The 12720-nt window shown below is 32.6% G+C and overlaps 1 protein-coding gene across 1 annotated transcript; it reads left to right on the forward strand.

Annotated features, from left to right (window-relative positions):
• Positions 1 to 9737: 9737 nt before the first annotated feature.
• LOC108814339 (glucose-1-phosphate adenylyltransferase large subunit 1, chloroplastic) lies at positions 9738 to 12658 on the forward strand. Its single transcript, XM_018586891.2, has 15 exons — positions 9738 to 10027; positions 10115 to 10228; positions 10311 to 10481; positions 10567 to 10659; positions 10743 to 10826; positions 10899 to 10954; positions 11042 to 11135; positions 11216 to 11328; positions 11427 to 11499; positions 11572 to 11652; positions 11732 to 11818; positions 11898 to 12002; positions 12089 to 12195; positions 12271 to 12331; positions 12424 to 12658. Exons 1-15 carry the CDS (start codon positions 9815 to 9817, stop codon positions 12523 to 12525), a joined length of 1554 nt encoding a protein of 517 aa, XP_018442393.1. The 5' UTR covers positions 9738 to 9814; the 3' UTR covers positions 12526 to 12658.
• The last annotated feature ends 62 nt before the right edge of the window (positions 12659 to 12720 follow it).

The raw sequence follows: 12720 nt of genomic DNA on the forward strand, positions 1-12720 counted from the left end.
ATATCATATTGTATATTGTAGTACTTCATTTATTATAATTAAGTAACTAATTATATGTTTTTTTTTTGGAAAAAAACTAATTAATTCTATGTTTGTCAGGTTATACGATCAAATTTTCCATAATAGTTTATGCTTTTTCAAAAACCAATGAACGCTCATGCTCAAATTGAAGCATAAGTTTTCCTTTTCAGTTAAAAATCAAAGTTAATTGTTTGGTCATCTAAAGAACCGAAAAGCTGATGCAAAAGATAAACTAAAGAATAAAACCGAAAGCATATATGTTTGTTCGTATTAAAAAGGTATATATATAAACATAACATAATAGCGAGTGACATAATAGCGAGTACCAAAAAAGCATACAGTTTGATATATATATATGACGTCAATATGCTCTCAGTCGCAAAGATGTTCAATTCAACTGCACTATAATGTATTAATTGAATTGACACTGTAATTCAAAGGAAGAAAACAGCTAGCTAGGTTTGTCCGTACAATAACGACGTTATCACAAACCCGCAACTCTCCGCCAAATTAGAAGGCTTTGGTGTACGGAAATCGATGTATCGGAGATTGGTTGAAAACATTTTAAACTAGTTAAACACTTAAAGAAGTAACGAGTACACACTTTTAATCTTACCTTTTAATCTGATACAATATATACAGTTTCTTATGTAAGTTTACTCATTGGAATGGATAGATTCTTTTAACAAACTACACACGTTTAATTAGATTATTTTTTAATTAACTAATTACACACACGTTTAGTTGAAAACATTTTTAACAAATTACATACTTTTTCAAGTGCATGCATTTCAAGTTTCGAAACCCTGCAAAAATATCTAAAGTTTTTAATATAAGTTTAGTTATTGGATTGGACATATTTTTAACCAAAGGACAAATAAATGAGGCAGCTGATTGCCAGATACTTCAACAAAAAATCCTGTAAAAAAATTATTTACTATATTCTACTTACAGTAATCCTATTATTATGCGGTTTATTAACTTATTGTATTATCCCTTTACATTTAACAAGATATTTAAAAAAACTTTATTTACAAGATAATACTCAGACAAGTATATAGCAAAATTATAATTAATTACTGAAATCTCAAAAAAATTTGGGAACTAGAATAGTTACAGGGTTTTCATTTTTTGCTTAAATTTTGGTAGCATATCAAACAAATTATAACCATGATAACATACTAAGTTTTATTTTTAAATGCATACTGATTTTGTAACGCTTCCGACCGTCCACGGCTAATGGGTCATCCATGTGATTAATTGGCGACAGCTTGTTTTGTGGAGAGTTTTTAAAGAGTGAGGTCTTGAATTCGAACAACACCAAGCGCATCAATAACCTACCGGTGGATGTGGAAGTGTTTTTTCCCATAATAAAATGTTAAAATCAGTGCATTGCAGTGCTGTGAAATCTGAGATTTACAGGACCGTAAGGTCCACAGGAAGGATTGTTTAAGAAACAGTTTTTACCACTCACTAGGTTTAGAAACGTAATGAAACCAAATAGGAATTAAAACAATATTTGTTAATAATTGATAAGTCTCGATCGTCTTACTAAACGTCAATTACATATAGTGCAAGTGCCCACACTCGTTTTCTCTTTATATCGAATACAAATAAGAATAAAAAATGAAGTGATCAACACGTGAAACTCCAACGGACTGCGCTTTGAAGCTCTTTATTCTTAGATTTGTGCAAGGGTTTTGTTTTTTGTTTTATTAATTGATATTTACTGTGAGTGGTGATTGGTATATAAAAGTTCCTTTTCACGTCCCTTTTCTTGCAAAGTAGTCTGCATGGGATCCGCGTCTATCCGTTTGGGTATTATTGCATCTTTTAACTATGATATTAGTGCATGTTGTAACTAATTTGCCACAGCATTCCAAAAAGCATTTTATATTTCAAGAATATTTGTTAAACTACTATATACTTGGAGCACATCTTTAAACATGATTAAAACAACCACATAAAATCACATAACTATTTATCCATTTTTAATTTGGATCCGATCATTTGAATCCTGGATTCTGATCTGTGTTTGTAATCCTGAATGACTGACTGTTCAAACCAGCCTTCTTTTTTTGTTTGTGGTGAAATCACCATTACTTAATTAAATCTAAAAAATCAGTAGTCCCACCAACTTGATAGCGTCTACATGATTAGTGACGCAATGTCTTTGGGTGTTGTTCAATTAGGTTAAACTTTTATATCCAATTCTGAAAATGTGGAGGGAGCATTTTTGGCTCAAAAGTGGCAATTGGGCAGGTTTCTTTGTGGCTAAGTTGAGCAAAAGGATTGGTGAGTGATTTTGGACGTCTAAATTACCATGACGTCTTTCGTTTCCATCCTCAAAACGGCCATACCTTACATGAAGTTACTCTGGTGCCCCTTCTTTTCATTAGCATATTTTAATCATTTTCGAGTTATAAAACCAGAAAAGCATTTTTTTTTGTTCAACCCAGAAAAGCATTTATTTAAATAAAAAGTTAAATTGTTCTTTGAATGTGGGCTACCTTTAGATTATTTATTTGTCGCTCTCTTTGACCGAATAATTGAGCAATTAAGTCTTAATTATATTACAACATCAAAATTAAATCATGTCGACAGATTATATGAACGTGAAGACTATATATTATATATGCTATACCTTATAAGAAACGATAGTTAACCCTTGTACTTTTTTTATTAAAACAAGTTAAAAACTTATCTAATGAAAAACTACATCCTATGTAAAAAAAAGAGAGAGTCTTTTACAATTTAGTACAAAAAGAGAGAGTCTTTTACAGTATTTAAATATGATACCATAACTGTTTAATAGCATGAGCAAGTGAAACATGACTCGAATCTAAAAAGAATAAAAAATATTTAAATATATAGTTAAATTTGGAGTTCAATTTTTTTAAAAGATGTCAAATATATATAAATAGAATTATAAATTGTTATAGTTAGTTAATTATGTCGTTAAATACACTGTTAATATCTTTCTAAACAGAGCCTATAAATCATTTAAGACGGCATACGTTTTTGTTTTTCTTTGTTTTGTAACAAGACGGCATACGTTAATTTGGCGAGTGTACTAGATGAATCCGTGAATCGTGAGCAGTGGAAACATAGCAACAAAACCATATCCTCGTTGGTAGTCTATTGGTGGATTTGATCCTGCCAAAAACATTACCTATGATATTATTTCTAACCTATACATATGTATTATTTTGTATCGGTTAATATCATTTGTCTATCGATATGTGCATAGACTATAGTTCTGCTAATAAGAATATTCAGGATAGATATGTGTAGTTTATTTTTATTTTTTTGACAAAGGGCTGGATTGATATGTTTAGTTCTGATAATAATAGCATTTGTCTATCGATAAGAGTATTTTAAGAAAGGGAACAATTAATTGTTGGCCAAAACAAGAGGATACAAGACTAAGCAAGCTTCTGAATTTTAAAAGAAAACAAACTAACTTCCGAACTAATAATGGGGAAATCCAAAACAAAAATCGAGAGTGAAATTTGCGAACACGTTTTACTTCTATTTATAACCATTTTAAAACCCCGAATGGCATGTTTCAATGATCTTACCTCCCATCTTTTTTACATTGGTGACACGATCTTTTTCTGTTGATCTTTTTTAGGGTGATACGATCAAACCATAATACATATTTCCCCAGAAAAATTCGTGCATCTGTGGCGATCAACTTTAGTTGGATACACACTGACACACATATTATTTGTTGATAATAAGTAGAGAAAGGAATATAAATAATAATTGAAGAGATTCAAAATGGTCAAAATTTTTATAATTATTGGACACGAATATATAAGAAAGTCATCCATCCGTCACATTTACAGCGCACATCATTCTTCTTACTAATTTTTAAAAATGGCTGAGTTTCAAAGATATATATTAGATTATGCACTGTAAAACCATATAATTGAGTTTCTTTTTTCCTATGTAGTGAACTATCGAGTTCCGAGTGGTCTATATCAGTTTTCGTTATCTTCAATATTCGTCTGTTCTTACAATTGGAACCTTTTCATTTCTTTCAATAGAGCTAGTACCAAATAACAAGTCTTGTGTGTGTTTAAAAAAAAAACAAGTCTTGTGTAACTCGATGTTAGTAATTTTGTGATATAAATAAAATGATTTTTTTTTCTGTTGACGATAGTTTTCTTGGTTAGAGTACCATTAAAAAGGTAGCTTAGGGGTGGTTTAGGATTAAAAAAAATGAAAAAGAGGAAGAAAGAGAAGGAAGAATAGGCATCGACGCCTGATTAAGCACCAACAAGCGGTGTTGCTTGTGTTTTTCACGGACCCCACTGACACGTGGCGGCCTGCGATTGGTTCTTTTTTTTAATTTTCTTTTTTTTATAAAAAAACCAGAAAAACAGAAAAAATAATAAAAAAAAAATTTAAACAACCCTACTTAAGCTACCTGTGCGTTAATTGTGCTCTTACGTCCCTAAGAAATATTGTTTCCCCACCAACTTTTTAACATATTTTCTCACTAATTAAAAAATGTCAACATAACTAACTCACTCAACTCATCATAAATTAGCTAGAATTCTTTTGAGATAATTTAGTTCAGCTCAATTACTATATAACTTTGTATTTATCAATTCAAATTTAATTATCTCATCCAAATTGTGAGTTAGTAAATAAATTAGCTAACTTATACAAAAATATAATAACAAAATAATCTAGATATGTCCTTTACAAAACAAAAACAAAAAACCAAAATAATCTAGAAGTTCAACCATTTAAAAATATCCAAAATTTACAAGAAGAGTTAAAATATTAAATTTATCATCAAATGCTATATTTTTTTTTTTTGACTAAGCCAAAGCTATATTTGTTTACAGCCGAAATCTAACAACTAACAATAGTGTATATATATAAATCATGCGATAGTCAACCAAATGATTGTTAAATCTATTTCATTTGAAAATATCGAGATGACGCAAGAATTACATGTCTACTCTTTTTCGGTGCTAGTAAAATTATATATTTTCAAAGGTAATTAAGTGTAAGCGTTTATTTTCATTTTTGTTATCATTAAACGAAATAATATAGTATATTATTTGGTTGATATATTATTTCTATGAATTATATAATATGTATATGCTATGTTAACTAAAAAAATTTGTTTACATCACTCAAAGTAGTTTAGCTGATAATTAACTAATTAAACATTAATATAATACTTCGAGTGGAAGTGAGCAGCTTATTATGATCTAATGCTTAAATTTGAAAAATTTATTTTTGTTAATTCATTTTGAAAAATGTCCCACTGACATCCAGCAATTTTGTATGATTATATCTACCGGTTTAACATATAGTCTTAATTTGTCAATCACATGTATTTCCGATAAATTGTTTTTTTGCTAAATATAAATTAGTTTTTGTTGTTGTTATGAATCTGATAATAGAAACCATCGTTTTCTAAGAAAACTTAACAGCTACATATTTTACCAAAAAAAAAACTTAATAGCTTCATAAGAACCAACTGATATGTTAATGGCATTGTTCTAAAATAGTAAAATGTACAGTGTCACTTTGCTTTAGTCACTTCTGTCAAATGACTAAATAATAATCATGTGTAATTTACTTAAATATAATTTTCTTTTCAGTTTGTTACGGCCTTACGGGTAAAGATAGGAAACAGTTAAGAGCAACATTATCGCTCGTATGTTAGAGCGTCCTTAGGTTTAAAGTCGCAAAAAGAAAATCAAAATGAGTCGATATAGTTTGGGACGTCCTTAGTTAAGGAACAAAATTAGACGTCCTTACGAGACACGTGTTGTCTTTTCATCATCTCTTTCTCTCTCTTGAAATCTAGACGACTCCATCTTCTTCTCTTCTCCTCGACGATGAATGGAATCCGTTTCTCTGGTTTTGTTTCCTCTGTTGTAGTCTCCTATTTATGATCTCAATCATCTGTTGTAACCTTGGTATCATGGGATTGCAGAGGCGAATTTGATCTCTCTCATTCGCCGTCGATTTGAGGTTTTCCTTTGATCGGAATTTAATGAGTTACCGGGTCTCCTCCATACTCCTCCTCATCCTCCTAGATGGATCATGTTTACCTTCCGGGTTCGCTTCTGTTTGCGATCATCATCATAATAATGAATTGGAGGAGGTGTTCCGATGTGGAGTCGAGAGAAAGTGTCATCATCATTCTCTGTTTCCCAGACCTCCTTCTTTAGAGGTACAGAATAATAATTAGCTTAGCTTCTCCTCATTTCTGATCAAATAATGTGATTTTCCAATTGAATTTGCTTTGTGGTTGATATTATTTCTGGTGAGTGAGTCTCGGCTTTGTGGCGTTTCTATGTTTATCAATTTCATGTGGTCTGAGTAGAATAAGCTGCTATTTACTTAAGCTGATGATGATGTCTCTTGGTCTTATGTGAATAGCGATTGATCACACAACTTTTTGATGTTTTCTTAGTAAAGATTCTCGTTTTTGTGGGTTTTGAAAAAGATGGAGTCTTTATGGGAACTGAAGTCAATTCCAACATAAAGATCGAAACTTTCTGTCTGTTGTTGATAAGGGAAGGTTTTGTGAGCTTGGATTGTAGAGGTACAGAGCCATTCACCGACGAACATGGACTTAACTGGACACCTGATGATCACCTCCTCTACGGTTCGATGTATCTCACTGGGGTTGAAGACAAGTTTCATCTCAGTGTTGCTGCACTATATGCTCTGTTTTTGTTAACCATGAACAAATGCCGACGACTTATGTCACATGTCCTGTAAGTATTTACAATAAGATGGTTTAAACAAAAGTGCTGTTCTAAACCTAAGGACTCAATAAAAGTCCTATCAATAATCTAAACATTTTGTATTGTCCTTGCACTTGTTTCTTAACACCACAAATACTAATATAATAACCTAAGGACTCAAATTTGAGTCCTACCAATAATGTTGCTCTAAGTTACCCAATAAAACTAAAAAAAAGGAATTGAGAAAGAAAAAGTGAGGGTGAGAAAGTAGATACGATTCTCTCTGATATTTCAGACATGAGAGATCATTAATTTTATTGTTTGTTAGTGAAAAGAAAGTGACGTTTCAAAGACGTATCCTAAACGCAAAATTCAGTTGTCTTCTTCTCTTTTCTTTAAACATTGTGTCTCTGAAAATTGTCAAGTCCCTCAATCAAAACGCTCCCTCACACTTAGAACACCCAAACAAAAAGGAGGCACCGAATCTAAAGATAGATTATAGAAATCGAGACAAAATCAAGATTTCAAAAGTGAGAAAGATATTCTTGTTTCTATTTTACAGCTCTGTTTTTTTCCTCAGAGGTCCATCAACCACCACCAACCAACCAAAATACATTATGATGAGTGTCATATGTTTTTACTCTTATGTTTTTTTTTTTGCTAAAATGTTTATTTTCCTCTTTTTCTTTTCATTTGGCAAGAAATGTATCATAATGTTGACTCATGACTCTACTGAATGTGGGCCGGTAGATAGTAAAACACAATTATTGACCAAAATATACTTTGTTATATTATACACACGGGGTAGTAGTCTATAGAAATACAAACTTATGGTAATATAAGTAACTATTTAATTTGTTGTTTCAGCTTTTGACTATAAAACCATACAAGTTACGAATTTTTTTATATAAAATACAAATGTAGGCTTCTCTATTCTCTCTACTTCGTGATTGAAATCATAGATTTAAATTCTTTTTTTTTTGTCATCAAACATATAGACTCATACTGACTTTGTACACCAAACTGATAGCTCAGCATCCATGTGGATGACAAAAGACGATTGTTGTCTGGCATTGCGTTCTAAACAATCCGCCTTTGAATTTGCCGTCCTTGGTACATGAATAAGCTGTGAACTATGGAAACTACTTTAAATTCTAAAATAGAGATATTTCTAAAACCAAACAGGACTGAATTTGGAGTCAGATATTTGTTTATGAAACTAAAAGGGTGACATGAGCCGTGGAAGATATGCATATCCTCATTTGTTTTTTTTTCTGTCATCTTTTTTTTCATCGTCCTAATTTTTTTTACAACATTAAAAATAAAACTATCCCAAACTTTTTTTTTTTAATTTACAGCCATAATAAATCATGTCTACAATATATGAATTTGCACAACAATTTTTCTAGAACATTATTTAAAGTGCTTTGAGAATAAATATCTCTCTCTCTATATATATTATATATATATATATATATATATTTACAATATATGTACGTAAACGACTAGAATATTATAATTACTATGTAAAGATTATGTATAGCATATAAAATATAGATATAAATTTCACATTTAATGATTATATATCATATATGAATTATATCTATGCACAGTAATCCTTTTACAATTATACAATTATAATTTATATTCATGTTTATTAATTTATCAATTTGGTGTTGATTTTGAATCACAACTTAATATTTAGTCAACTATATATAACAGCTATCTTTTAAAAAGTTCACAATAATTTTTTTATAATTATATTACAAATCTACAATTTAAATTATACATAAAAACGAAAGCTACAACAGAAAAATTTTAAACTACAACAAAAACTCAACGGTTTAGATTTTACATAAAAAATATCTTAAGCTACAGAAATAACCAATATGACCATATATTAAGAAAGAAAAACAAGATTTGAACTTAAATATCAGTGGAAGCCCCCTTGGTCCAGTGGTTTGACTAAGGGTTCAATTGCTTCTACACCCGGAGATCTGGGGTTCAAACCCCAGAAAATACCAAATTATGCAGATTATGGAGGAACATGTTACAGGAGATCTTCAGCTTGGTGCATGGCGTACCATCGAACATGGATCTCATAAGACGGCTCAGAGTGGTGGCTCAGAGTGGTGCAGTTAGGCGGGTATTCTCACAGAGTGGTAGAATTGTCGGCTGTAAAATCGTCTTTGTAATATTCTCACTATTGTAATAGCATAATTAATCGATAATAATCGATTCAGACGTTAAAAAAAAAAAACTTAAATATCAACCTTGGCCAGTTAGGGGTTCCTAGTGTTTTAACAAAGCAAATTATCTATTTACAAAAATAAATATATATATTCTTTTTTTAGTCAATAAAAGTATATTCTATGTGCTGTAACTGATTTGAAAATTTAAAAGCTGCTATCCCAAGACGCAAATAACACCAAGTAATCACTTCATCTGACATGCTTGTTGGATTTTTTCATCTATTGTTTTGTTTCTGCATAATGGGTGTTGGATTTCAGACTTGAAATGTTTTCACTTTGTATTAAAAAACGGGCCTAACTAGTGTGGGCTTATCTTCTTCGTTTATATGATATATGGGCCTATCGTCACGCCTTGGTCAGCGTTAATTGTTGATGCTTGTAAGAAGTCTTCTTTTTGATCAAAAGGAAAAAGAAAGAAGTCTTCTTCATACGTGGATATCAAAGACATGACAGTTGACACACAAGCAAAATTTCAAATATCTTAATAAAATTCAAACACTAAGAATTGTTTTCCAAGCACCAAATATAAATAGGGGACTAAACAGTCCACTTTTGTTTTCAAGTCTCAAGTAGAATATGCTATTGTGAAAACAGGTCAAGACAAAAGAGCCATGTCCTCAAATCTCAACACAAAACAAAACAAAACTGGTGGTGTATGTTACTTGTTGAAGATAGGGTGGAGCAAATCCTTCCACAATTCAACAAAAATGCAAAGTCTATGCAACTCTGTTCTCTTTTTATTTTTATTTTTATCTCCCTCTCCCTCCCTCTCTCTCTTCAAACCATTCAAGAGCCAAACATTTCCAGCGTAAAATGGTGGTTTCTGCTGACTGCAGAATCTCCCTCTCTGCCCCGAGCTGCCTACGCGGCTCCTCGGGCCTGACCAGGCACATTAAGCTAGGCAGCTTCTGCAATGGAGAGCTCATGGGGAAGAAGCTCAACTTGTCTCAGCTTCGATCTTCTTCTACTAACTCCTCTAAGAAGAGAATTCAAATGTCTTTGACCAGTGTAGCTGGAGAAACTAAGGTAAATTTCTTTTTTTATCGTTTCATCTCTTAGCTTCATCAAAACGTGCCCCGCGTTAACGTTTGTTAATGTTTCAACAAACTTCAGGTACAAGAAATCGAGTCTGAGAAAAGGGATCCAAGGACGGTAGCTTCCATTATTCTTGGAGGTGGAGCAGGAACACGACTCTTTCCTCTCACAAAACGCCGTGCCAAGCCTGCTGTTAGCTCTTCTTTCTCTGTCTCCAAGTAAACTTCTCTGCAGCACAGAGAAATAAATAAATTATTAATGTAATGAAATGCAGGTCCCTATAGGGGGAGCATATAGGTTGATAGATGTACCGATGAGCAACTGCATCAACAGCGGAATCAACAAAGTCTACATCCTCACACAATACAACTCAGCATCACTGAACAGACATTTAGCTCGTGCTTATAACTCCAATGGAGTTGGCTTTGGAGATGGATACGTTGAGGTTTTGATATGCTTTTTTTCTCTTCATCACCCTTTTTATGAACAAATGCATCTAAGGCAAATTGTTTTTGAAAAAAAACTTTCAGGTACTTGCAGCCACCCAAACCCCAGGAGAAGCTGGTAAAAAGTGGTTCCAAGGTACAGCAGATGCGGTTAGGCAATTCCATTGGCTCTTCGAGGTAGAAAACCAATGTTTTTAACTAACTCTATACTCTCACAATGAAAAAAAAAAACAAACGGTCCAACAATTCTTTTACCGTAGGATGCAAGAAGCAAGGAGATAGAAGATGTGTTGATCCTCTCTGGAGATCACCTCTACAGGATGGATTACATGGATTTTGTACAAGTGAGACTAGAGTACTTGATCCCCATGTCCTTCATCAAGAGTTAGTCTCATACCTTGAATTTAAATCTGCAGGATCATAGACAGAGTGGTGCGGATATAAGCATTTCCTGCATACCAATAGATGACAGGTAAGTAAAATGCAAACTGAGTATATTATATAGATCCTTTTTCATTATACTGAATCAAAATCTTTCTGTGTTATATCATTATGGTAGACGTGCCTCAGATTTTGGTCTAATGAAGATAGATGACAAAGGAAGAGTTATCTCTTTCAGTGAAAAACCTAAAGGAGACGACCTGAAAGCTATGGTAGGTTTAGTACTAATATGTTAGCATTCTCAGAACAAAAACCTTGAAGATAGTTCTAAACCTCTGGGTAATTGCCTTAGGCAGTCGACACAACTATTCTAGGACTTTCCAAGGAAGAAGCTGAAAAGAAACCGTACATAGCTTCAATGGGAGTTTATGTTTTCAAGAAAGAGATACTGTTGAATCTCTTAAGGTAACAACAACAACAACAACAACACTTTTTTAGTTTTTTATGCTATTTTCTAAGAACTGTGCATAAGTAAAATAACTTGCAATGTGTTTTGATATCAGATGGCGTTTCCCAACAGCAAACGACTTTGGTTCAGAGATTATACCCTTTTCAGCCAAAGAGTTCTACGTGAATGTCAGTAACAATCAGTTTAAGCATGCATTAAGGTCTAATCAGTATTGTTTGATAATGAGATATTTTGAGCAGGCTTATCTCTTTAATGACTACTGGGAAGACATAGGAACGATAAGATCTTTCTTTGAGGCAAATCTCGCCCTCACTGAGCATGTAAGGACAAATCTATTATCTTCCAAGATATTGTTCATAATCTCATATTGTCACTTACGTCTATATATACACCTTTTAGCCACCTGCATTTAGTTTCTACGACGCAGCAAAACCAATATATACATCAAGGAGAAACCTGCCACCATCAAAAATAGACGGCTCTAAGGTAAAGTAGCCCATGATATATACTTGCATGTTTTTTGGACCACTTTCTTCAGGACTAATTAACTCTTTTACATGTGAAGCTGATTGATTCGATCATTTCTCATGGGAGCTTCTTAACCAACTGCTTAGTTGAGCACAGCATCGTTGGGATTAGATCTAGAATAGGCAGCAACGTTCAGTTGAAGGTAGGCAAACAAATTCAATCTTTCTAATCATTGACTCTTACAAATTACATATATGATGATACTACTAATAAGCATGGAAACTCTAGGACACTGTGATGCTTGGAGCAGATTTCTACGAAACTGAAGCAGAAGTTGCATCACTGCTAGCTGAGGGAAAAGTTCCCATTGGAATAGGAGAGAACACAAAAATCAAGTAAGACTTACAAAAAACAGTTCTCTCTTGTGGAGTTGCCTCATACCTTATCTTCTTGACTTCTTTTCCCTACAGAGAATGCATTATAGACAAGAATGCTAGAGTGGGGAAGAATGTAATCATCGCTAACTCGGAGGTAAAAAGTTTTATTTTTATTTAAGAAAAAAAGTGGACAACATTAGACATACAAGTCTCCGTTTGCTTATCACATTTTCCAATGGCTGGCAGGGAGTACAAGAAGCAGATAGGTCATCAGATGGTTTTTACATCAGATCTGGCATTACAGTTATCTTGAAGAACTCAGTAATCCGAGATGGAGCTGTGATATGATGCTTTTTAAGTTTTTAAGTGTAAGAACTCAAGAGTGCAGAGCAATAATTCAAAACTATATTGATAAGGATGAGGTTTATTATATAATCTTTCCATGTAATTTATAATATGTATTAAGCTGGTTGTATTTTGACTCGCTTGTATTGGTTGTTATGAAAAAAAAAATGGAGGAAACAAAGGCAATACAAAGATGAT

This window comes from Raphanus sativus, chromosome 7 (genome assembly GCF_000801105.2).
Source record: "Raphanus sativus cultivar WK10039 chromosome 7, ASM80110v3, whole genome shotgun sequence".
In the NCBI taxonomy this organism is placed as follows: Eukaryota; Viridiplantae; Streptophyta; class Magnoliopsida; order Brassicales; family Brassicaceae; genus Raphanus; species Raphanus sativus.

What these genes read in the sequence shown, in the direction of transcription:
- LOC108814339 (XM_018586891.2), top strand. Translation starts at nt 9,815, where the DNA reads ATGGTGGTTTCTGCTGACTGCAGAATCTCCCTCTCTGCCCCGAGCTGC. An exon ending in GAGACGACCTGAAAGCTATG is followed by an intron (nt 11,136 to 11,215) that starts GTAGGTTTAGTA and finishes TAATTGCCTTAG; the next exon opens with GCAGTCGACACAACTATTCT. An exon ending in CCAAAGAGTTCTACGTGAAT is followed by an intron (nt 11,500 to 11,571) that starts GTCAGTAACAAT and finishes TATTTTGAGCAG; the next exon opens with GCTTATCTCTTTAATGACTA.